Source organism: Ceratina calcarata, unplaced genomic scaffold (genome assembly GCF_001652005.2).
Source record: "Ceratina calcarata isolate Rehan_Ccalc_2016 unplaced genomic scaffold, ASM165200v1 scaffold39.2, whole genome shotgun sequence".
Lineage (NCBI taxonomy): Eukaryota > Metazoa > Arthropoda > Insecta > Hymenoptera > Apidae > Ceratina > Ceratina calcarata.
This window is the reverse complement of record NW_017162322.1, coordinates 1,236,897-1,260,529: the sequence shown is the minus strand read 5'-3', so window position 1 is coordinate 1,260,529 and position 23,633 is coordinate 1,236,897. Positions and strand designations below refer to the sequence as shown.

At 38.1% G+C, this 23,633-nt stretch overlaps 5 protein-coding genes across 8 annotated transcripts in view; 2 read left to right on the top strand and 3 right to left on the bottom strand.

Annotated features, from left to right (window-relative positions):
* Synd (protein kinase C and casein kinase substrate in neurons protein Synd) overlaps window positions 1-12,447 on the top strand; it is an 18,567-nt gene extending 6,120 nt beyond the window's left edge. The window contains exons 2-10 of one of the 4 annotated variants that reach the window (XM_018026703.2): window positions 5,204-5,595; window positions 5,829-6,017; window positions 7,119-7,130; window positions 8,011-8,237; window positions 8,413-8,533; window positions 9,018-9,128; window positions 9,693-9,856; window positions 9,992-10,152; window positions 10,297-12,447. In XM_018026703.2, coding sequence (XP_017882192.1) covers window positions 5,233-5,595; window positions 5,829-6,017; window positions 7,119-7,130; window positions 8,011-8,237; window positions 8,413-8,533; window positions 9,018-9,128; window positions 9,693-9,856; window positions 9,992-10,152; window positions 10,297-10,409 — 1,461 coding nt within the window. In that variant the 5' untranslated portion in view covers window positions 5,204-5,232 and the 3' untranslated portion in view covers window positions 10,410-12,447. Of the gene's footprint in view, window positions 1-5,203; window positions 5,596-5,828; window positions 6,018-6,450; window positions 6,472-7,118; window positions 7,131-8,010; window positions 8,238-8,412; window positions 8,534-9,017; window positions 9,129-9,692; window positions 9,857-9,991; window positions 10,153-10,296 lie in introns of all 4 variants that reach the window. The other 3 variants (XM_018026702.2, XM_018026706.2, XM_018026705.2) reach the window with 3 other exon arrangements.
* LOC113464509 (uncharacterized) lies at window positions 160-2,494 on the bottom strand. The gene is made up of 2 exons (XM_026814665.1): window positions 2,174-2,494; window positions 160-335 (listed from the first exon to the last, which is right to left on the bottom strand). The coding sequence occupies exons 1-2, from the start codon at window positions 2,462-2,464 to the stop codon at window positions 258-260; spliced, it is 369 nt and encodes a 122-aa protein (XP_026670466.1). The 5' UTR covers window positions 2,465-2,494; the 3' UTR covers window positions 160-257.
* Window positions 12,448-13,063: 616 nt separating the features above from the next.
* Window positions 13,064-16,774, bottom strand: LOC108626177 (uncharacterized). Its single transcript, XM_018026701.2, has 4 exons — window positions 16,436-16,774; window positions 16,201-16,347; window positions 15,991-16,065; window positions 13,064-15,777 (listed from the first exon to the last, which is right to left on the bottom strand). The coding sequence occupies exons 1-4, from the start codon at window positions 16,571-16,573 to the stop codon at window positions 13,129-13,131; spliced, it is 3,009 nt and encodes a 1,002-aa protein (XP_017882190.1). The 5' UTR covers window positions 16,574-16,774; the 3' UTR covers window positions 13,064-13,128.
* LOC108626225 (tyrosine--tRNA ligase, cytoplasmic) lies at window positions 16,749-20,131 on the top strand. The gene is made up of 8 exons (XM_026814663.1): window positions 16,749-16,906; window positions 17,682-18,068; window positions 18,163-18,425; window positions 18,504-18,719; window positions 18,804-18,995; window positions 19,138-19,402; window positions 19,506-19,647; window positions 19,726-20,131. Exons 1-8 carry the CDS (start codon window positions 16,764-16,766, stop codon window positions 19,837-19,839), a joined length of 1,722 nt encoding a protein of 573 aa, XP_026670464.1. The 5' UTR covers window positions 16,749-16,763; the 3' UTR covers window positions 19,840-20,131.
* Window positions 20,132-20,166: 35 nt separating this feature from the next.
* On the bottom strand, window positions 20,167-23,312 carry LOC108626022 (melatonin receptor type 1C). Its single transcript, XM_026814666.1, has 5 exons — window positions 23,211-23,312; window positions 22,638-23,047; window positions 22,345-22,570; window positions 22,046-22,248; window positions 20,167-20,404 (listed from the first exon to the last, which is right to left on the bottom strand). The coding sequence occupies exons 1-5, from the start codon at window positions 23,310-23,312 to the stop codon at window positions 20,188-20,190; spliced, it is 1,158 nt and encodes a 385-aa protein (XP_026670467.1). The 3' UTR covers window positions 20,167-20,187.
* Window positions 23,313-23,633: the final 321 nt, after the last annotated feature.

The following is a 23,633-nucleotide window of genomic DNA, read 5'->3' as shown; positions in this document are numbered from 1 at the left end:
CGATAATAATTGCCTGTGTATGATGTTTAAAAAATTAATAATCGTATACTGCATTTTATAATTTTATATACGTTTATTCAGTTCCACGCTGAACTGAAGGATGGGGTCAAACAGTAACATTTTCTTGCCGATTGTAGAAGGATGAAACACATGGTTGGTACAAAAGGAATTCGATACACGTAAACTTCTTACTCTCGTTCCTCTCTGCGATTCGAGGTTGCTTTTAAGGCCGTCCATTTCCTCGGCTGGCTATATTCTCAGCATTGTTCCTGCGTCGCATCATGACACGAATTCCCGTCCCAAGATTTGTGATCTCTTAGAATTGCTTCTTGTGCCTTAAACATAAACGCGTATATTGCTTACTCCCCGTCTCATCTTGGCAACCGATTTTATTTTGGTCATTTCACCTGCAAAGCAATCCGGCACGATTATCTGTTCCGATTAAGAAATACGTTTCGTGTCCCGGTCGATTCGTATTGATAAATCAACGATAAGCGATTGACCAGCAATAAAAATCGAATGAGACAGTTTCAGGTTGTAAATAAGTTTTATCTCAAGTCTGCTTTAAATAAATATTATTCAGAAATTACAGTTCGATTAAATTATTTAAAAATACGCTCGTTCATATTTTTGGACGCTGCCCACCCTTCGCAGAAAGTGAATGCCCCAACGTATGATCGTTTCGCGGAAAGGAAAAGTAAAAGTTCGTTTAGCACGTATGTGCTATAAATAAAATGTAAGAATAACGTTGTTGTTAACAGTAGCCACGTTACTTTTACGTGGAACTGTGAAGTATATCTGTTTCCTCGTTACTGGGGACGATTATTACATTCGAGGCCAACAAACCGTATGAAATGTATTCATTTCTCGACACACTGTAGATACATTTCCTATCACTAATTTATATTAATAATTATTCATATGGTGTGTGATTAATCCAAAACTAGAAACTTGAAGATTTTAATTAAATCACGATTTTATTCAATAAGTATATAATGTATTATTTTGTTTTTTTAATACATGTGGTTGAGAAATATTTGCTTCTTCTTGGTGCTGGTATTAAAATGGTTAGGGAAACGATTATAAAAAATTGGAACAGTAGGAATTACGTTATGCGTAGACACCTGCCTCTCCGAAGATTATGTCAAGGCTTATAATAGATTTCATACCTGGTTGCATTCGTGTTTTTACAGTAACGTCAGTCACGTTGGCTCGCGACACACGTTATCTTATCGGTGTTCTTTCTTGCATTTATAAGAACGTTCATACGGAGACACGTGGAAATAACGTTTCTACTACTAGTAATTTTATATATTTCTTCAATTGAAAACAGAAGGGAGGGACAAAAAATACATACATATTTCAAGTGTAACTCACCACGTGCGTCAAATGAAATTTGCATATGAATTAAATCTATGATCAAACTTAACAATTGCGTCTACGAATTTATTTTCATAATTCATAATCTGCATTGCTATGCATAATAGGTATTAAACAATTTTATTGGTTTTGTAATTGTGAATGCTACTTTTATTAGTATAGACTACTGGATATCTTACATACGATATCTTGTACACACTGGATTGAAGAATGATGTCATCGATACGAGAAAAAGTGGATTCAAGGATTTCTATATTTTTCTCAGTTAGTTAAAATAGAAGTGTCAATTTTTCGAACAATTAGTTTATAGATCGCACTGAAAATTTGATATCGCTTGGTGGCATGGTGACACGGTTTTGATGCTTCGTATTTACAGCTTGGTGACGTAACGAGACAAGATAGGCGCGTAGTGATTCATAGGGAATTGTCTTTCGATCACCTTTTTTTTCTACGCAGCTGATTATGTAAAGATGATGTGTAAAGCTTCAATTCACGTCCTCTGGTTTTGTGTCAATGTCGATGATTAATTCAACTACAAATACATTAATCTCTTAATCAGGTTCAGAGTACTAAATAAAAATCTTATACCCAGGTGGGTGCAATTTTATTATTCATGAAACATACTAGGTTTATCAATTTACTTTCTCTATTTCAATATCTATGATGATCGATGCAACTGCAAATTGGAACAAGGTACAAACTTAATTGAGTCCTTTGGTGTACTGATTAAAAGTGTCTTTCGTTCTTGATGCGTGATAGGAATGAATAGAGGCTGTGTGTGCTTTAAACGTACGAATAGGTCGTGAAATTTCCGGTAGCAATAACGCTTAGAATCGGCTAATCGGCACGAGTCCGTGGCGCCTACTCGAAGGTCCCTCTGTGGTACCAACGTCGTGCTTATCGAGCTGGTAGAGCAACATTCCACGCTGCTGCCAGAATGACCGTATATACTCCATTCCCCCGTGCTCTCCTGCGAAAGGATTCTCCGTGGGAAGGTGTACTGGCTATCCTCCATACACTGCCGTTCAAAAGTTTCAGTTCTTAACATAATCTCCTTACCTATTACTCTAGTACATTGTTGCATATTATGTATAATGACAAGAATAAAAAATTGGAAGCCTTATTAACAGTTGTATGGTTCTTTATTGTAAATATATAAATGATACAAGATACAAATTAGTAGTTTTTTTTTTATGAAGAAGAAGAAAACAATGCATTAATTTATAAGGTATAATAAAGGTAATTAGTATTGGTTAATGGAAAACTTTTGAAGGGCAGTGTACGGAGGCGTGCATCGTAGAGACGTGAAAGGCGAAGCAGGAAACCATTTCGTTCACCTGTTCCAGTCGTGGTTTGGGACGCCGAAAATCGAACACCACCTCCATGCTCCAGAGCCTTGATCCGACCTTCTCCTTCCTCGCGGAGGAACGTTAAAGACCCCCTCCCCCCTCCCCACGGTTCTCCGGCCTGGCAGCATTCCACGGCCTACGCTTCTTCTTCTTCTTCTTCTTCTTCTTCTTCTTCTCCTCTTTTAAACTTCTTTCCTCCTTTTTACCGGTTTTACTCGGTACCGTGTTTTTCTTCTTCGATTCGTTCGCTGACTCCGCTAGCTCGTACCGCGTGTAGTAAATTCGCCTTTTTTTTTTACACGCATCGGTGAGAAGTCAGCCTCCCGACAGGTGATTAACAGTGCGTCGGCTCTCGAGAGAAGCCCGCCCTCCTTAACTCAATTAAGCAAATAATATTGTAATTGCATTTGGCGCTCATTCAACCTCATTCAACATGTACAAACTTTTACGATTTCATTCGGCGAAATACTTAATTGAAAATCGATAATCCTATTGTCGTTAATTATGTTTTTTGATTCCTTGAGGGACATGTATTTTTATCGTCGATCTATATATTTTTAACACGGTTGAAGAAACGATGCACTCGAACGAGTTTTGCAATTGATACAACCAGTTATGTACTGGATTGCGTAATTGCGTTTAACCCTGGCGATATTGAGGCAACGTGGCACCATTAGCGACCGCTTTTGTTTAATAAAACAGCTGAGCTCGCAGTCCGAACGTCTTGATTGCGACCAGACGATGTCATAATTCGTTCAGATTGATACTTACTTAACCGTTACATACATCTCTTTTATCAATGCCACATAAGATTGAAGAATTTCCTATTGTGCTGTTCAACTCATGCAAATTAGCAATATAAATGCAAATATTGTTATCTCAGATTCAAAATAAAAATTCAGAATTATTGAAAGAATTTTCTCGTTTATATTAGATAAAGGTCCGAATTTTTGTTCACTCAACAATTTCTATTTTTCTTTTTCTATCATTTTATATATAATCATAAACCAGTGAGTAGAAACTGTGAACAGAATCGAAATTAACAGAGAATCGATCAGGAAAAGCTAAATAAAAATGGGTTCCTTTCCATTTTCAGTTCGAAAGACATTGGAAAAATATGGAACGAGGCGGCAATCTCATAAAAACATAACGCTTCCAATTTTCTTCTTTTTCACGTGGTGTTCTCGTTTCCAAAGCATAAATCTCAATCGCGGGCAATTGGCCTCTACAATAGTAATCGTACTTCCTACCTCTTTGATATTGTTTGTCGCTATTAATGGTACCGCAGCCCAGGCTGCATTATGATTAACGAGCGCCGAGAAGGAGAGAGAATGAATTCCTACTATACGTTTCTTCCCAGTTACCGAGAAGTCTACAATAACTCATGGGGCAATAGTTCTCGATTCGCTGAATTCAATTCCTCCTCTACTTTTTCCGAACCTCTCGACTAACAATAAGGCATTCCTTGGCAAGTTGCCGATTATGTCCTCGCGCAATGGTAAAACCCTGTCGTTCCATTAAACGAAACCACTTAAATTGCTTTGGAAAAAGAACAGCATTTATTCATTAAACAGATAAACAACTATAAATTTGCAGAAAATTTAAAGTACAACTTTTGAGATTAATTTCTCAGATTGATACTACGAACGAAAGTTTTATACCATATAGCAATTTACTTTTAAAACCAATGTTTCGTCAATCATTTTTACCAATGCAAGCAATTTTATTATTCTACCTGCAAACAGTTCCAAGTTTCAGTTACATGAATTATACATGAACGCGATCAACCTCTATACGATAGACTATAATTGAAGCCACAAAGTTTCGCGATTCGTGAAATCAAATTTGCGTGTACCAGATTCGGAGAACGCAATGAATCCGCAAAGTTGTATCACCTAATTGTCTATAATGTTGATTCAATCCTACGTATATTCGAACTGCGCGCTCTGTGGCGCAAGACGTTTAAACGAGATCATACGTAAATTACTGTAATACTTTGTCAGATATAATTATATGATTATGGAAATAAGAAGATTTCATAGTTGGTCAGTCATTATTATTGTGTTCTAATATATGGAATTAAATAAACTGCAAAAAATAATACATAAAAATGTATCAAGGGTACGAGTTAGGAATTTCTGATATATTTCAATCGAATGAAGCATTACACTATTATAGGATTCGTGACATGTACTGAAAATTGGATATCGAATCAGGGCAGTTGTCCAATACGAAATCTGATTAACTATTGCAGATTATCTGCGAGTAAATAGTTACAGATTTGTACTACTTATTGGCATTACATAAGACAGAGTAGTTTATTTACTGAAACAAAATGTAATTAGAGAACAAGTATAAGGAATTAAAATGTGTAATTAATACGATCACATAAATTGCAATAAATTAAAAATAAAATACACATAATTAGTAGATGGGATTAATAGAACGGTCGATTTTGATTCGTTTGATTGCAGGTGAAAGGAATTTCTCGACGTAGGCTAGGATGTCACATCACAGCGACGACAACATGCTGATAGCTACCTCGGACTCCTTTTGGGAGCCGGGCAACTACAAACGCACCACCAAGAGGATCGAGGACGGGCAGAAGCTCTGCGACAGTCTGATAGCGTTGGTTCAAGAGCGAGCGGAGATAGAGAAGAGTTACGCGAAGGCGTTGAAGAATTGGTCGAAGAATTGGAACGACAAGATCGAAAAGGGGCCGGAGTACGGGACCACAGAGGCTGCGTGGAAGGGTGTGCTCGTTGAGTCCGAGAGGCTCTGCGATCTTCACCTCAGGGTCAAAGAGAATCTCTGCAACGACATCATACAGCAGGTGAAAACGTGGCAGAAGGAAACTTATCACAAGGTGCGTTCCTTTCATCGATGATCAAACCTACTCTTGTTCGACAAGTCGAGAGCGTTATTTTAATTTCTATCTATTCCCTTAGCTTCAACTGTTTCTTGCGTGTCGAATTAACTTCATTTCATTTCATTTCATTTTCTGTAGTCTTTTTATAAATTCAAATTTATTCACTTATAATATGATTTCCTTTAATTAAATTAAGTTTTTAGTTGAACGAGATGTTACTTTGATTTCAGTCGATGATGACGCTGAAGGAGCGCAAGGAGATGGAGGACGCGTTCAAGAAGGCTCAGAAACCGTGGGCGAAGCTCTTGCAGAAGGTAGAAAAAGCTAAGGCCGAGTACCACAATAGCTGCAAAACCGAGCGGACCGCGGCGAACATGGAGAGGAACGCATCGGCGGACAGTTCGCTTTCCCCTGACCAGGTACAAAACTATAATCGTCCTATGCGTTTGTTGGTCACAGTAATAATACGTATAAAACGGGTTGCACCATCTCTCGATCATCGACGATTAGCGCAGTTATTGTTGCGTCGTTGCGTATTCAAATCGTCACGCTCGCTTTCGAAAGGTGTGATGCTCTGTCGTGAATTGAGTAACGTCAGAGTCGATTTAATCTGTTAAATAAATTGTTAAATAATATACTATACTTCTTTTAAATTAAAAAGAAGAGGCGAGTTAAGAAATTTTGTAACACATCTTCGAAGCGATTTTCAACACAGAATAATACATAACGGTGTTTAAATGTGTGCAACACTAATATAATAAGAATAGAATAGTGTATGCATTTCATGCATTTCGCGGCTCCATATGACGAAAGTAGATACTACTGTTGTTCTTTAGCAAGTATTATTTTCAGATGGCCCGAGGCTCTGAAAACGTATGTCGAAACAAACAAAAATACCTCGTCTTTTTTAAATCTTTATCGGAAACTCTGCATGCCATGTGTTCCTATTTTGTCGTTGACAGTTCTATCGATATTATACATTCATACGTATCTTTTTTTCCACGGAAATGCTCGCGCGGTTTTTCCTTCTTTTTTCCTGCATGCCACGAGTTCGTTTCATGTTTAATTAGAGAACTGAGTATCGTTAAGTACGTGTGAATTGTGTGAATCACGTTACACAAGTAGAACAGTTAATTACAATTGTTTAATTGTTAATATAAAATGTGACAAGTTTTCAACTGTCGAAATGTTCATATCTTTGGTGTGAAAATATTTGCCTGCCTTTACTTTGATACAAAGAATTGGATGCCCGCTCTGAATTATTACGATTAAAAGAAAGAGAATTGTCACGCGTCTCGGTGTTCGAAAATTGCTGAGTAGTCGCCGAACGCGAGAGGCGATCATCTGAAAGAAGGCTAACGACGTTTTTAGATGACAGTTTGTGGATGTGATGCATGGGGCCTCAGAATACGAAAAGCCTTTAGGAATTCTAAAATAGGAGACGTTCAGCTTGTATGTATATTGATAACTGCATGCGGCATGTGTATTAACGTTTCTCTTTCGTTTTTCTTACATTACAGAAAGCTCTGCTGGTAAGCGAATTCTCTGTTTCTACATCAATAAATGCATGCAAACATCGAGCTCTCATTTAAAAGCAATATTTAAGTAGTTCAACAAAAATGCAGTAACAGATCTAGCGTATTGTAAAAATTTCGATTATTCAGTTTTAAACTGTTATCTTTCCAAGAATGTATCGGTAGATATTGTAAGATTTTTCACGAGAAATTTATCTCCGTTACATTCCAATGTAATCAGTTGTTTAATGTTGAATTCTCCGATTTTTCTCTATCACGCTCGATGCTTGCTTATCTCTAAAGATTCTACATCCTAAAATAATACATTTCTTTCTCTAGACGTATAAACTCCGAATTCTTATCAACTAGTACGCTTCAATTGCTTTGCCAGCTTTCCTTAGTAATTTCAAGCCACTGTAAATTAGTTTGCTAGACCATTATTTTCCAAAATCAAACGAATTTCCATTTCTCAATTTCAATGTTACAACACTTCAATTATTATTATAACAATTTATAATAATTTAATATTATACAGCACTTTCGAAGATCTGCACCCTACGTGCTGCTTATAACTGTTACATGTATCCGTAGAAATCACGCTACCCTTTGTTTAAAAGGTATTCATTTTCACGAATGTACGCTAGGTAAGCTTGAGGGTAAAGAATTGGAAATTGAACGTTTCTTTTAAAATCAAGAATGCCATTACGAAACTGTTATCTACTCGTTATACGTATAGCTGAATGATCAAAGCTGAGAACAACTCTCTTTCATCGTCTTTTTTCTCTAGCTTGCCAACGTGTTGGGTTTGTACCAAGATCTTTACCTTCAACGTAGTCCACGAGATTCATTGTTATTAACGGGACGCGAGTTGTTTAACGGAGACGTTTGTAATCGACAGGTGAAGAAAATGCAGGACAGGGTGCAGAAGACGAAGGAGGAGGTGCAGAAGGCGAAGGAGAAGTACGAGGCGGCGTTGCAGGAGATCAATCAGTACAACCCGAAGTACATGGAGGACATGACCCAGGTGTTCGAGAAGTGCCAGGAAATGGAGGCGCAACGGCTGCAATTCTTCAAGGAGGTCCTCTTCGGCATCCATAAATGCCTCAATATATCTCAGGATCCAATGTAATTATACTCGATTTCACAAATTGAGACAGTAAGAAGCATTGCTATTAGACATAATGTAGGAATTCAATTTATTACGAAGTTTAACAAATTAATTAATACTTTAATTCTGATTTTCTGGCTGTTTGAAATCTTTTTATTATGTATGATTTATCCTACATTATTTATTTTACAGACTTCCACAAATATATGAAGAATTCTATCACACGATCAACAATGCGGACCATGAGAAGGATCTGAAGTGGTGGTCGAACAATCATGGTGTAAATATGGCTATGAATTGGCCGCAGTTCGAGGTAAGCCGATCGTATGCAAACGTAAACGTTTCGCAATCTACTCTTTTTTTATCGCATGTACCAGACCTTGCTCATGGTTGGAGATCTGATGTTAGAAAGACATAGACGTAGCGTGTATTACTGTATTGAACGTTATTATCTTTCGCCCTTTCCTTTTTCTTTACATAACTGCATTAATACATTGTTAGCCATAAACTGTGTGTACGCCTAGATCAGTTTTTACTTGAGATAATACAATTTTATTATTTGGTCAAAATCTCTTTTTTTTTTACTGCGATTACATAAAAATGTTTCTCAGTGCAGCCTATTAAACTTACGATTTTTTTTATCAACATTGTTGGCAATTATGTTTAATAAGAGTCGAGGCTTCGTTGTGAGGAAATTATCGTGTATGAGAAAAGAATCGAAGAGAATCCCGTATAGACGAACTCCCCGGAATGCATGCATGTGATTGTATTTTTTTTGGGGCATTGCTATTACGCAGGACTACACAGAGGAGTTCCGCGACATCACCAAGGGCGCGAAGTCGAAGGAGGCGCTTCCGGCCGGCTCCATCACGCTCATCAATCAACGCCCAGTCGGCGAGGATTTGCATGTAAAGTTTTGTTACTTTCTTTTACATTTATCCAAATCGCGTCCCCGTCCGAGAACCGTTCACGCATATTGTGAAAAAAAGAAAATCAAGCTTCCCTTTTTGTTTTTTCCTCGATCGGACGAGCGCTCACGAAATAATGTCGTAACGGGCAAGCGCGACGAGGTCACCGAGGATGAGTTTCCTTTTACAGCTTCTCTCGTTCGCCTAACTTAACTGAATTAACCGTAACCCGCTGTGCGCTTCTATGTTGTTGCACGTAATCGCCTAGATCTATAGACTCGCCAAGCACAATCTGCTCGAGCATGCTTCGAGTGTCGAGCTCGATTTTCAAATCGAATTTACGATGAGATTTCACCCTGTCCCATTTATTTCATTTCTCTTACTACAAACTAAAATTAAAAAACAATATACATATAAATATATTAATAAATCGAACATAGTTGATTGCATGGTTCAAGATAGAATACGCCATTTAACTGAAATATAAGAAAAATTATATGTACAGCTTGAAGAATTTATTTAAAATAATAGAGAATGTATACTGACGCGTTTAACGTAATGTAGGAGTACCCGCCGGTTAATAACAAATCAAAATCGAAGCCCAGTTCGCGGCTCTCGACGGACGGTGGCCATGTGGACAGCAAAACGGATACGATTAGCTCTAGCAAAAACTCCTCGGAGAAGAATAACCACGACGGCAATACCGTAAACAGGACCTCGACGATCACGTACGTATTTAAAAGACCATTCTGAATATTCCGTGCATAATAAAATGCAGAACTTATATCACAGACGAAGTGAATGGTCAGAGAGGGTACAGTCTCATGTCTTTATATATTTGAATATATAAAAATGTTTTCCAGCAATGGTACGAATGCTAAGCAAGAATCAAACCCATTCGAGGAAGAGGAATGGGACGAAGATAGTGGCGAACCTCTGGTAGATAATGGAGAACCCGGTGTGCTCGTACGCGCGTTATACGACTACCAAGGAGCAGAGGCAGACGAACTTAGCTTTAAACCAGGTATCCAAAATTCAATGATTTTCCCTTCTGACATTTTAACAACCAGTGTTTTGATACTAAAAGATTTCCAGCGAGTTTAAAGAACACAGAACTAACTTTAATTAGATTAATAGGAAAGCGATTTGCATTTTTCAATTCTTAAAGGTGACGTATTCGATAAATTGGAAGACGAGGACGAACAAGGGTGGTGCAAGGGACGAAAAGACGGCAGAGTGGGCCTCTATCCCGCGAACTACGTAGAGCTTGTGTCTTCGTAAACGAGTCGCGAGGCGGTAGTAAAAAGCTAAGTCAAATTTCATGAACACTTGAATAGTTACTTAACACACGTACGAAAGAACAGAAAGAGAGAGAGAGAGAGAGAGAGAGGAAACTGTTTACATTTGTTTTCGATTTTCATGTATGAAGTAGCGCGTTCGTTGAAGAAAATTTGTAAATGTCGTTAGGTAAAAGTTACATGAGACTCTATATTAGAGATCGTTCGTTTTGTGTGATATATAATCGTTATTGAAAAAGAAAAAACAAGCTGAAGAGAATAAATGTTGCACGAGTTTCAAATGTTAACAAGTTAACGACCGAAACAATATATTTTTTCTTGTTTCTTTGATGTAAAATTGGCGAGCGACAGTGTTTGAAATGAATACGCGTACTCCGACGGGTAATAGTGGTTTTGCAATAGCTAGTTAGGATTCTCTGTGTCCATCTCTATTAGTGCTGAAACGATAAGATGGATAGCGCGTACGAACGCCCACGGTATAAATTGTAAGTTTAGATTTTCGAAATACATAATGTCCGTACTTTCTTTTTTCCTCCTAACTCATTATCGATTAGCATTGCTGCTACACGAGACTATTTTGGCGTGACACGAGACACGAATGAGGAAGAAGTATATTTAATTTATTGTTATCTCCTCGAATGATACTATTAAAACCTATTCTTTCCAAATGGTATCGTTGTATATAATAGATTTAAGAACGTACACGGTATGTAAAGTTGTAATTGTTTAACCGAGTTAAGATTTTATGATGTTCGAAGTAACCAGCATGAAAATCTTTCTAAAAGATTAGAGAAAAACGTGCTTGAAAACTGAGAAAATAAATTTTGGGACCCAAAATTGTCCGATTCTTTTTTGTTTTGTTCTTTTTTCTTAAATAACAATGTTCTATTGTCGATCATAAATCATCATTGAAAATGTGAACGCGATTGATTATTGTACTTTTTGTACATAATTTCTTACATTGAAACGATGTTAAACTATTGTTTACGAGATAAAAACAGTTCTGTATGAGATCAATCGTACATTGCTGGAAAGATATTGCTTGTAATTAGACTTTGTCTAGCGACGAAGCGACCTAAGACATGCCAGAGACACAAGCGTATTAAAGAAAATTGATTAATGTTTAAGTTGATCATTCGTCGATTAGTGTACTTTCACGAACGCATTAATTCCGGAATATTAATAGACGAGTATACTCTTTTAAGTTAACACGGAGAACAGTGTTGCGGGGTAATCGTAAAACCAAACGAACTAACTTATAGATTTAAACGGTTCGGAAAGAGGGAGAAGCATTTACAATAGTTTTCCACAGGAAGAACGACCGATTTCAGTGTCTGCTTCGACGAAGTCACTTGTTATTTATGATATATACATATATTTGATTTCGTGAAGCGGTCAAGAAGATCGATTTAAGAAGCCAAGTCAAAGTTCTCATGGTATACATATAGTGATAAATGCTAGCTATTCTTCACGAGTAATTAACGTGTCACTATACACAGTATTTATGTAAATATACGAGAGTATGGTAGAATATATGAATAACATTTACAATTCAGCCAGCGACTGATTTTTGTAATTGTTTACATCATTAGTCCTCCAAATTATTTTCTGTAAAGAATGTTCGCGATCCCAAAAGCGTTGTTAAATAGATTCTAGTTTGTGTATAAAAATTTATTATGTATAACTTAATAAATTAGTACATACACGAAATATTATTCATGATGAAAAGCGACCATGTATTTTCACTTCGAAAATAATTATACACGTAAGAAGCATCGATGAATTTTGTTAGAACACCAAGTTTTCGCGAATGTGGATTACAGTGTAAATTCCAAAACGGGTCTAATAACGAGAATCGCGGTTCGACTAGGACAATTGGCAGGTGTACATTATTTTGAATGGAGGGGATGGAGGATGTTAAGGACTGAGAAATTGTTAGCGCCGTATGAAAACGTATTATATGTATTTTACATATTAATTAAATTTCAGTCACCAAAATAGATTCCATGTTATAACATGTTTGTTCATGTAATCAATTCTGTTTTCTAATCCGCTGGATTATTAAAAGGACTTATATCATGCTTCGTGTATATTGAAAATACAAACTATATATTTATGCATAAACAAATTAATACCTATTAAACGTAAATTGTCTCACTGAATGCGATTTGTATGTACACGTGAGTTTGATGAATTCACGTGTACATATAAAGTATGCACGTACACAACTGAATCTACTGAAAAACTTTCAAAATTAACATAATAAAAGTTTCTTAATTAAAAAAGAAAAATAATGTAACGTTTTTATGGCTTGTATGAACTTTCAGTATTTCCAAATGCAGGTACATGCTTTATAAATATTGGAAGTATTGAACATCGTTTATTGAATGAAATAAGTGCAAACGCAATGGATTAACAAAAATGGAAGTAATTTGTATATATATTTAAAAACCGTATTATACATACTATTATTATATACATATTTATACGACTTTATAATTACGATTGCAAACAAAACCAGATGACACTGTTATTATCAAAAAGAAAATTCCGCATACTTTTTGTTTAAACACACTGTAAACTAAAAAATGAAAATCCAGATTCATTACACAGATTACACAAATGCTTGGTACCTTATTACTGTACATCATAGTTACCCCCTCATATCAAGTTTGTCTTTAAAAAAATGATCGATAATCGTATTAATGAGTGGCGACGTGATTTTGCAAGTCTTCGAGAGTGGTAAACGGTTTGTCACACAGCTGGCAAACGTGGGCATTGGCGTTGTGGATGTCCAAATGTTCTGATAAATCGTCTTCCGTTTCGAAAAGCTCGTCGCAGATCAAGCATTGGAATTCGTAAGCCTTTATCCCCTGTTTCTCCCATTCCGCAATCGCTGCTTCCTCCTCGTGAGCCTGCATATGCATTTCCAGCAACATTTCCGAATTGTATGCTTCAGTGCATTGGAGACACTGAAAAACCTCGTCCCTCGACTTGTTGCTCTCATTGGATATGTTAATGAGATCCGGGTTATCGTCCTCCTTCGCATCCAAGTGTTTGTCAATATGTGCGTCCAACGCGTCGTCTGATTCTAGCGACTCGCCACAAATCGCGCATCCGTATTGCTCCTTGCCGGGGCTCTGATCGTCCTCGCTCATCGGGGCTCGTCCGGGGCTCATATCGTCGCAGTGTTTTTGCAAATGATCTTTCAATATTTCTTCGTCAGTGAATATCTTATCGCATACAAAACAAGTATATGTCTCCTTTGGTCTTTCTAATTCAGGTACTTCTTTTATCTTAGTTTCCTCTGACTGCTGCTCGACGCAGCTCGGCGGCTCTTCCAATCTTGAATTATCTTTAGGAAGTTGAACAGTGTCAGATTTCGTTGGGGTCAGTTTCTGAGGCTCTCCCTTCGTTACGTTATCAATACTGAACTCGGATTGATCGTGTGTTTCCAAGTGCTGCACCAGAAGCTTCTCAGTACGGAAAGTAGAATTGCAGACGTAACATTTATGGGCCTGTTGCCTGCTCGACTTGCACACGTGTGCTTTCACGAATCTGGCTTCGACTATTTCGTGACACCTCTTGCAGCGCATCATTTTGTGTTTATTTGCCCGTGAGCCTGCCTCAGCTTTGTGGATGCGAACATGTGCAATGGCTTCGACGCGGCTGTCGAACGCTTGACCGCACACGCCGCAGCCGTGCTTCTCGCCGCTCGATGATGTTACCTTAAAAACGTTTTCTTGGGTTTCGGCCTTTTGCTCGTTCTTAGCGTCGCTGAAGTCCGCTCTCAACTCTTCTTCCTGTTTCGCTTGCGTCCTATGCTCCAGCGTATTCTGTCGATTATTCTCTGATCTGGACGTATCGGACTCTGAGAAGTATGAGTCGGAGTCCAAAGCAGAAGTGTTGTAATCGTTGTACCTGATCGGTGGTACGCTCTGCCTTTTATGAGAAACCATACTGAACGGTCCGCCCAATTTACCTTTGACAGTACGCTTAAACGCCGCGTGGACATTGTTAATATTGAATTTCTGGCTTTCCTTCGCTATGTTCAAACGTTTCAGTACAATCCTCGGCTGATATTTAGCCGAATTCACAGCCGCTTTCACGAAATCCGGTGAAACTGTGCCAGATTGATGAGCAAGCGATTTAAAATTAATACCACAATTTTTCATCACAGAATTCTCAAAATTTTTCTTTATAGCCTTCTCGACTATGGTTTTCAACTGTTGGTTCAAAGACTCGAACAAGGTTTCAGAAGCGGGGTCCTTCGGATCATCCGTTCCTCCGAACAATCTCTGTTTCATTTCCTTTTGAACGAAAACAGCTAGTTCTAATTGTACGCGTCTCAACGGTAACGCCTCCGAACCCTCGATTACTATATTCAAACATCTTTCTACACATTTTTTGTCCGCGTCTGTGGGAATAGGATTTTTTCGACGCAACTGCACGGCATCAATGATGTCCGTATTTTTTTCTCGCGAATTTGGTTCGATGCTGCCGTTCTTTATTTCCTTTGATAATGTGTTCAAATTCTCTTTGTTCAAGTAATGAGATTCCGTGGGTGTTAACGTGGACGTGATGATATACTTAGCGTCGCCAACGTCTAGTTCCGACTTAGTGAAACACGGAACGAATGCTTCTTGCGCAGCATTCATCCGATCATTTTTCAACGACTTCTCTTTGGCAGTTTTCTCCGGCAGCGACGCGAGTAAACTTTCTTTCTTGTCTTTTTTCTTACCCCCGCTCCGTTTAGATCTGATTAAAGACGCGCATCTACTTTCATTTGACGAACTATCGGAATCTATGAAGTATCTCTTTCTACGCGCCTCGAAATCGGTGTCTATAATATGCTCATTCTGAACGGCGCACTTATCTGTCAAAGTGGTATCCGAGTTTTTCAGCGTCCGTATCAGTCGCTTCTGCTTCTCGGCCTCCTTGTCCAAGTTTGTTTTCGCTCGCGCCTTCTGCACCGGCGAGAGTTCCGTATCGTCCGACCCCATGGAATCCGTGTCGGAAACGCTCTCGCCCGTTGCTGCCAGAAGTGCCTTCTTCCTCGCGACCCACCTCTTAGTCGAAGCCATTCTTCTCTCCATCATGTTGCGCTTTCCGCTTATCGTCAGTGGTTTAGTCTTTGAAGTTGAATTCGATTTCAATGAATTACCGTTTTTGTTCTCTTGTTTCTCTTCTTTCTTGCATTTATCATCTGCAGCTTTCTGTGAAGAGTCCTTCGAAGATGTCCCATCATTATCTGATAGAAACATATCGTTTAGCATTGCTTGGTCCCTTATATCATCTGCATTCCTCGAATCCTCACGTGTCAAAGATGGCAGGTTGCTTTGTGGTTTTTTCTGAAACATTCATTAAGATTTAACAATAAATATATAGAATAAGTCAATAACAAGTATCATATAGTAAGTCGTTTAATGATTTTATCAAGAATGCATGAATTCATTCAAAGATCATTAAATTGAAATGCATTTCTATCTAGCTTCACACTACAATCAATAAACCAATAGATGATTTAAATAATATTCCTCGGGCTGTATAATTTTCAAATTTACCTTCAGGGAAGAATCGGAAAGGCTATCTTCTCCACCTTGTTCTAACTCCTTGTGCGCCTTCTTCAATGGCAGATTCTACCAGAAAATTAACGTCATATATAAAATGTACAAGAACTGCTTTGAGTATATGTAAATACATATACATAAGGCAGATTATACTATCGAAATACTTAAGAGCTCAATCTTTTTCTCAGAAATAAACAATCTTACCTCATCGTCAGAAGCATCTATCACCTCTAATTGACTCAGCAGCATTTGATTTGAACGTATGAATTGCTCTTTAAATTCGTTCCACATATCCAACTTGTAAAGGCACACGTAGCAAACGATGTTCGGTAGACCGTGTTCATCCTTGATCTAAAATAACAAGATGGACAATAATTATGAAACAAGAGAAAAAAGCACATGAGAGATATGAAAAATGAAAGCAGCAGTATAAACATACATCAATGGATGTACATTTGGTCAGATCATTCATTTTCGACTGTAACTCTTCATCGAATAAACTCGTGGTGCATCCGTTGTCGACCAGGCAAATGCGGCACCGATCCCTTATATTCAATAATTTCCGCTTCCTCGACATTTCGAATTGTTTCGTGGAAAAACTAACGAGCAATGAATTGCTGAATATCTCTAATGCGAATAAGGAAGATGTCGAATCACATTATACACCTGTGGACCTGTAGCCGAATTGAGACCGGACGACCGAACTCACCGAACCACAAACTGTAATTGAGCGATCTGAAGGAAGCTATGGAAGCTACTGACGAAATATGGCGGACGGACACAGGCGACAGAAGAAGCATGAGATTACTGTATACATGAACGGGGAACCAAACAAAATCACCCATACACATTATCGCGCGAGCTGCCTATTCGTCAGTTCGGAGCTCGACAACGAAATTAAAGACAGAAGGCAAGTATCACTATTGGCGGGTGTTATGAATGAAATCGATAGAGAAACACGTGGAAACGTACCAAACGGAGTCTCTGATAAATGAAAATGAAGGAAAACTTTATCGCGAAAACTATAGACGATTATTTATTGAAATATCCGTTATGGTTTTCATTTATGAAGTCTATCAATATTTCTGGGCATCATCTCTTCATCGCAGCAGCCTCGATCGTATCCCCTTCTTTCGGCTCTCTGTCATATTAGTTACGTGGTTGGTCACGTCGGTTACGTCGTGGTGTGGTGTGAATCAGTGTGAATCGTGCATGTACTGCCCGTTGCTTGTGTGATTGTGCGGTGTGTAACCTGTAATCTGGAACATAAGTTTAGTCTGGTTTTCGTTCAATTGCATGTGTACGATTCATCGAATTGTTTCTGTGTTGCAAGAAGCGAAATTTAGAATCCCCCACAGAAATTACGTAATGTAAGTAACTTAATTTTTACATTAAAACACTTTTATTTGAGCGCATCATGCATTTTCAGCCGGCTCGTTCTAAACAAGTAATATAATTGTTTAATGCTAGTATCAACTCATTATTTTAATCCTGTTATTTTAACCTGTTCGATAATTCATTGAACATATCAAAGAAAGTGTTATCAGACTTATAACTGCAATCAAGTTGGTTAATATGACATCGCGTGTGAATCACGTGGCCGAAACGCTAGTGTCACTTAATTTTCATTTGACATATTGTTAAACGTATTGTTTAACGTGAAAGATATACTTATTTGTTTTCAGAGTTGCGACAATGGTTGAATTAAAGTGGGAAGAGAAATATGAATTGATCACTAGAAATTTAGCTGAGTGGCTCGGCGATGAGAAACTTAAAGGCATATTGAAACAGCGGGATTTGAAACTATATTGGGGCACAGCAACAACTGGGAAACCACACATCGGCTATTTCACCCCGATGTCCAAGATAGCAGATTTCTTAAGAGCTGGCACAGAGGTTACCATATTGTTCGCTGATCTCCATGCCTATTTGGATAACATGAAAGCACCATGGGAACTGTTACAACTCCGGACGCAATATTATGAAACTGTTATCAAGGCAATGCTGAAATCTATCGATGTACCCTTGGAAAAGCTAAAATTTGTTAAAGGAACAGATTACCAGTTGTCTAAGTAAGTGTTCAATCCAAAGTTATAATTATAGTTCACTAGTTTGTTTTAGGAATTGTTTTATACGTTTGTAAAATGAATTGTTTTTCTGTTACAGAGAATACACGTTAGATATGTATCGTTTAAGTTCTGTTGTAACTGAACACGACGCTAAGAAGGCAGGTGCTGAAGTCGTTAAGCAGGTTGCAAACCCTTTGCTCTCTGGCCTGATGTATCCAGGATTGCAAGCTTTGGATGAACAGTACCTTAAAGTTGATGCTCAATTTGGTGGAGTAGACCAGAGAAAGATTTTCACTTTCTCAGAGAAATACTTGCCCACGCTTGGATATGAGAAGCGTATTCATTTGATGAACCCAATGAGTGCGTATGCCATCGATTATATTACTTTATAATAACATGTAGAATATTTCTTTTAAAATTAATAAAGTATCATTTTAGTCCCTGGCTTGGCGGGATCGAAAATGTCTTCTTCAGAGGAAGACTCGAAAATCGATTTGTTGGATAATGCTGCAGCTGTTAAAAAGAAATTGAAGAAGGCATTCTGCGAGCCTGGTAACGTGATCGACAACGGAATTCTCTCGTTCGCCAAACACGTGATATATCCTTTATTCAAAGAAGGGGAATCTTTCAATGTACCAAGAACTGCCGAATTCGGTAGGTTCGTCTTGCTTCGAATCATCAATAAACGTTCACATTTGCACGTTACAAGTAATAGTAAAGAGGAACGTTTGCTTTCAGGCGGAGATATATCGTTTGACAAGTACGAAGATTTGGAAAATGCTTTTGCTAAAGAAGTGATACATCCTGGTGATCTGAAGAGCGCGGTGGAGATTTATATTAATAGACTCTTGGATCCAATTAGGAAAGAATTCGAAGTGGATCCGAAATTAAAGAGCCTGGCGAGCAAAGCATACCCAGTACAAAAACCAAGTAATGATCGATATATAAGATACTAACAGAATTCTAATAATCCAGTGCGATCAGACGTTGCTAGTCTGTTACTGGTTTATTTGAATAGTATGGCGAATATTGAACAGTATTTAAATAATAACTTATTAACGGATTTGTTTAGAAGTCGTCGAGGAATTAACACCGGCCAGATTAGATATCAGAGTTGGCCAAATTGTTGAAGTATCGAAACATCCGGATGCCGACTCTCTTTACATAGAAAAGATAGATCTTGGAGAAGCAAACGGACCTCGTACGATTGTTAGCGGACTTGTAAATTACGTACCATTAGAAGAAATGAAGGACAGGATGGTAGTTATTCTTGCGAATCTAAAACCGGCGACGTTAAGGGGAGTCCAATCCCATGGAATGGTCTTATGTGCCTCAGTGTACGTATTAATTCCTATGACTATTATCAACAGACTTTACATAAAGATGAGATTTCATGAATTTCAAACATGCAATTCAAGTGAGAACATTTTGTATGTACAGGGATGAACCTGTGAAACGAGTTGAGCCACTGAGACCGCCGGCAGGTAGCAAACCTGGCGACAAAGTCGCCGTCGATGGCTACGAAGACGGTTCGCCGGACGATGTACTTAATCCCAAGAAGAAAGTATGGGAAAAATTACAAGTACGTATACAATAGACACGTACACATATTTATGTATTTACGTATTAGATTAGTTTAAAGTTCGTATATTTCGTATAGGTTGATCTTGTGGTGAACGGCAGTGGCGAGGCTTCCTGGTGTGGGAATCTTTTGCTTACTGCAGCCGGTGGCAAGCTGACGGCCGACAGTTTAAAGAACGTATCCATTAAATAAGTAACACTTCGAGCAGAGATAGGTATTCATGCATTTTTATTTTTTATTCGGTATATAAAACTATATAGAATTTTGATTTCTGTGTACGAAATGTATATGAAACTGCCGGTCACATTCTCTTCGGTTGTATCACGATTTTATATTTTTTACAATATGAGTAACGCAACATGAAAATAGATCTGCGATTTATGGGAGAAGCTCTTCGCCTTACCTTATCCTTAAAGTTTAAGGAATATAAAATAGTGTGACGAATTAGTCACGTGGTCGAAATAAACTCTTCGTATTTAGCGTATTCCTCTTTATATTTCAACAAATTTTACTGTAGTTTATTTTATAGCGTGTCTATCGTTATGACGCACAGGGGGATCGTGGCTGTAGATCACGAACGTTCTGTGGATTTAAATGCGAAACATTGCATGGTTTCGATTCGTGTTCCTTCTTCTTTCGAATTAGCCATGCTGTCGCGGGACATGATGCTAATTCCTTCCTTAATGAGCTACTGCTGCAACCGTAAAGTAAAGGGTTTATCGCTGCATTGGCTAGTATCAAGTATCTACTGCTATACCTGAAAAAAAAAATTGCAAAAGTTCTGCATTCGCTTAAGGATGTATTAGCAATACAGTCAATCCCAAAAGTTTATGTACCTTAGAAAACGCATTTCCTATAATTAAAAAAAAAAATCAGACGTCAGAAGAACAATGCTAATAATAAATAGCTACATGCTAAAAAGTATAGAAGGAAATATCTAATTAAGTATTGACGCTGACGAAAAATTTTTTCTTCAAAATTTCGAAAGATGCTTCAAATAAAAGTTGTTTTCCTTCTAATTTCGATATTTAACGAGTTACGTATGATTATTTGGCATTTTATTGATGTTGACAAAATCCGACCATCCCAGCGTCGAAACAGCGAACTTTTGGAAAAAAATTTCGTTTTTTGCCTATAACTCCCAAACGGATGGACGTAGGGGGCATGTATAGGACCATTTTGTAGGGGACGACGAGATCTACAATTTCCATGTAAAAATTCTTCGCTAGCGTCAATATTTAACGAGTTATTGACGAAAAACGAAAAAACAGTTTTTTACAAATAACTCGTTAACTATTGACGCTAGCGAAAAAATTTTACGTGGAAATGATAGATCTCGTCGTCCTCTACAAGAAAGGTCTGATGCAATTTTTCCGTATGTCCAACGGTTTGGGAGTTATTGGCCAAAAACGAAAATTTGGAAGAAATTGAAGGGGTACCCCTTGGAAAAATCTCGGAAAAATCGAAAATTGTTTTTTTGTTTATTATGAGCAATGTTCTTCCGACGTCTGATTTCTTTTTAAAAAATGCGTTTCAAAAGTGCATAAAGTGACTGTATAGCCAATACATCCTTAAACAAAATTATATTTTCCTTCAATAAAATTGACAATTGAGGTATGCAAAAGTAACGAATAAAACAGGAGGCGAACGATAAAGCAAAGAAATTTTGCATTATTAATTTAACAAACAGATAAACTTAGTTTTTCATTCGCAAACGAGGTATTTAATTTTTTAATTTAATTTAATTTCCCTTTGACCCTCCGACTACTAAAGCGAGAATTCTTATACCGGCGCATATACATGGCTCGCACCGGTCACATCTATAATTTACTAACATATATTTGCATCCTTCTCACGCTTACTCAAAAGACGAGATACCTTACATACACACCGTTCCATCACTGTGTACGTTATCACTGCCGAGAATCGGAGTTCGGCGGATCCCGTTACTTCCTCACAATAGAAGAAAGAAAAAACGTTCAATAAAAACATTCGCAGTAAAAAATTAAAAAAAGCAGATGAAAACAACCGATAGCCGAAGCGGAGAAGTCTCCTGCTTGAAAAACCGTAGCCTGAAAAAAGCCTGAGTTTTTCTGAGCGCCGCTTTTTACTCGCACGTCGACCGGTTCTCGGACCTGCCCCAATCTCTACCAACCGGTCTGCAGTGTCTACACACCGGAGACTCGTAACTGGGTCACTGTGCCAAACGCTACGCCTAAACTTTGGAAGCCTGTATCTCCGGAACGGATTGAGATATCGGGATGAATCAAAAAGCGTTTTTTTCTTGTCTCGACTTGTTCTATCAACTAAGAGAACCTTCAGTCATAAATTTAGTCCTTCTATAAGTAGTCGGAGGGTCAATCCTAATAGAAATTGAAGATTTTTAATAGGCGATCACCATAATAGATACAGTGTTTCCTCTTGTCCGGCCTTTGACGTTTCCTTCAGCAGTTGGGCTCTTCTAATTATCAACGCGGTGAACGGCACGCGGCATAGAATGAATACCAAAACGATAAGCGCTAGTACTTGTGCCACTCTACCCTTGTATTTCACAACGATAGGGTACTTGCTTCTTAACGCTTGCGATTCGTAACGATCTATCTATAAAATTAGAATGACAGCAGGTATAGATGTACGTATTCGAAACGGGCATTACTTTTTCGGCAACTTCACGTGTAGATTTGTAAAGAGAATTACTTTTATCAGAATGGCTGAGTAACATATTGCCATGATTCCCAATGGTGCCCATACGCTCAAGCCTGCGAAAATATGCCAGTACGGGTAGACGAGCACAGTGTCCTCGGTACAATACGTCTCCAAATAATTTATCCATTGTCTTTCGTGATAATGTCGAAAGCAGATCAGGGGAATAGCGACGACCATCGCAGAGATCCACGTAAAGACGAGCATAATGCACGTGGTCCTTCGATATTTACAAAATTATACTAAAAGCTTTTCTACGTTCGGGTACATCCGGTGACAATAATTACCTCAACGATAATTTGTTGCTACGATTGAAAACGATAGCTGAAACGCGATTGTAGCTGATACCGCTTAGATTGAATACGGCTACTAAAGTTAAAGCGTGGACGAACGCTCCGTCCAGCCGGCAACCGACATCCCCCAAAATATAGTTTTGAAAGAAATCATAACAGAGGAACATCCACGGACCTATCAAGCAGGTACCGAAGTCCGCGACGCACATGTTCGCAATCAACAGGTTCGTGGCTGTGTGAAGCGATTTCTGTTTAATCACGGAATAGATCAACCCGCCGTTGGCCAAGCTTCCGATCACCATGATAGGTAGAACGCTGGCGATCTTTAGAATCACCTCCCACGTAGATCGTATCACCCAAATTTCTGATGGGAACGGATACTTACTGGTATCAACATTCTCCCACTGGTAATCAGAATTGAGAGAATTGTCAGATTGGAGGTGATCAAGGAATAATTCACTATGGATTTCATGCACTTAGATTTAGTTGTGTAAAATGCATAAGATGATTAAAAATATTTATACGATGTTATTTTGTCACTACAATAGTAAAACGAAAATATTATACTTCTGTACTTCTGCCCAAATTGGCATCAAATGGATTCTTCATGCGGATGCTTTGCTGCATGTCCACTGTCGAACTTTCGTTTAGGAGAATCCAAAAATCCATGGCCACGTGAAAATATATGAACTTACGGAATTCTAATCGAATACTGACGTTAAAAGCTTACAAAGTTGTGATTCAGTGGGTTTATTCTGAGTGCAACAGATGGTGCATTAACATCATTGAGAGTGGAGCCTGTTTACTCGCCACTTTAAGCGATGGTAAGACGCAAAAGAAAAAATTTGTTAAAAATATCGAATTCTACAACTGGATGTGAGTTTTATGCATCCATTATGTATCGTTTGTATTTCACATATGACATTGTAAAAGAATTGTAATTTTTACAAGAGAAAATAAAATTCGAAGTTGTATTCGTGGGGTTGACCC

Bases quoted from the DNA above. Each gene is read 5' to 3' on its own strand.
- LOC113464509 (XM_026814665.1), bottom strand. From the start codon at position 2,464: ATGCAACAATGTACTAGAGTAATAGGTAAGGAGATTATGTTAAGAACT. The intron at 336-2,173 runs GTACGTTTAAAG...TTTATGTTTAAG, and splicing joins GGAAATTTCACGACCTATTC to GCACAAGAAGCAATTCTAAG.
- LOC108626177 (XM_018026701.2), bottom strand. From the start codon at position 16,573: ATGTCGAGGAAGCGGAAATTATTGAATATAAGGGATCGGTGCCGCATT. The intron at 16,348-16,435 runs GTATGTTTATAC...TTGTTATTTTAG, and splicing joins CCAAATGTACATCCATTGAT to ATCAAGGATGAACACGGTCT. The intron at 15,778-15,990 runs GTAAATTTGAAA...TGAATGTTTCAG, and splicing joins TTTCCGATTCTTCCCTGAAG to AAAAAACCACAAAGCAACCT.
- LOC108626225 (XM_026814663.1), top strand. From the start codon at position 16,764: ATGGCGGACGGACACAGGCGACAGAAGAAGCATGAGATTACTGTATAC. The intron at 18,426-18,503 runs GTGCGTATGCCA...GTATCATTTTAG, and splicing joins TCATTTGATGAACCCAATGA to TCCCTGGCTTGGCGGGATCG. The intron at 19,648-19,725 runs GTACGTATACAA...TATTTCGTATAG, and splicing joins AAGTATGGGAAAAATTACAA to GTTGATCTTGTGGTGAACGG.
- LOC108626022 (XM_026814666.1), bottom strand. From the start codon at position 23,312: ATGGATTTTTGGATTCTCCTAAACGAAAGTTCGACAGTGGACATGCAG. The intron at 22,571-22,637 runs GTAATTATTGTC...TAAATATCGAAG, and splicing joins AGCAACAAATTATCGTTGAG to GACCACGTGCATTATGCTCG. The intron at 22,249-22,344 runs GTAATTCTCTTT...CTAATTTTATAG, and splicing joins ACTCAGCCATTCTGATAAAA to ATAGATCGTTACGAATCGCA.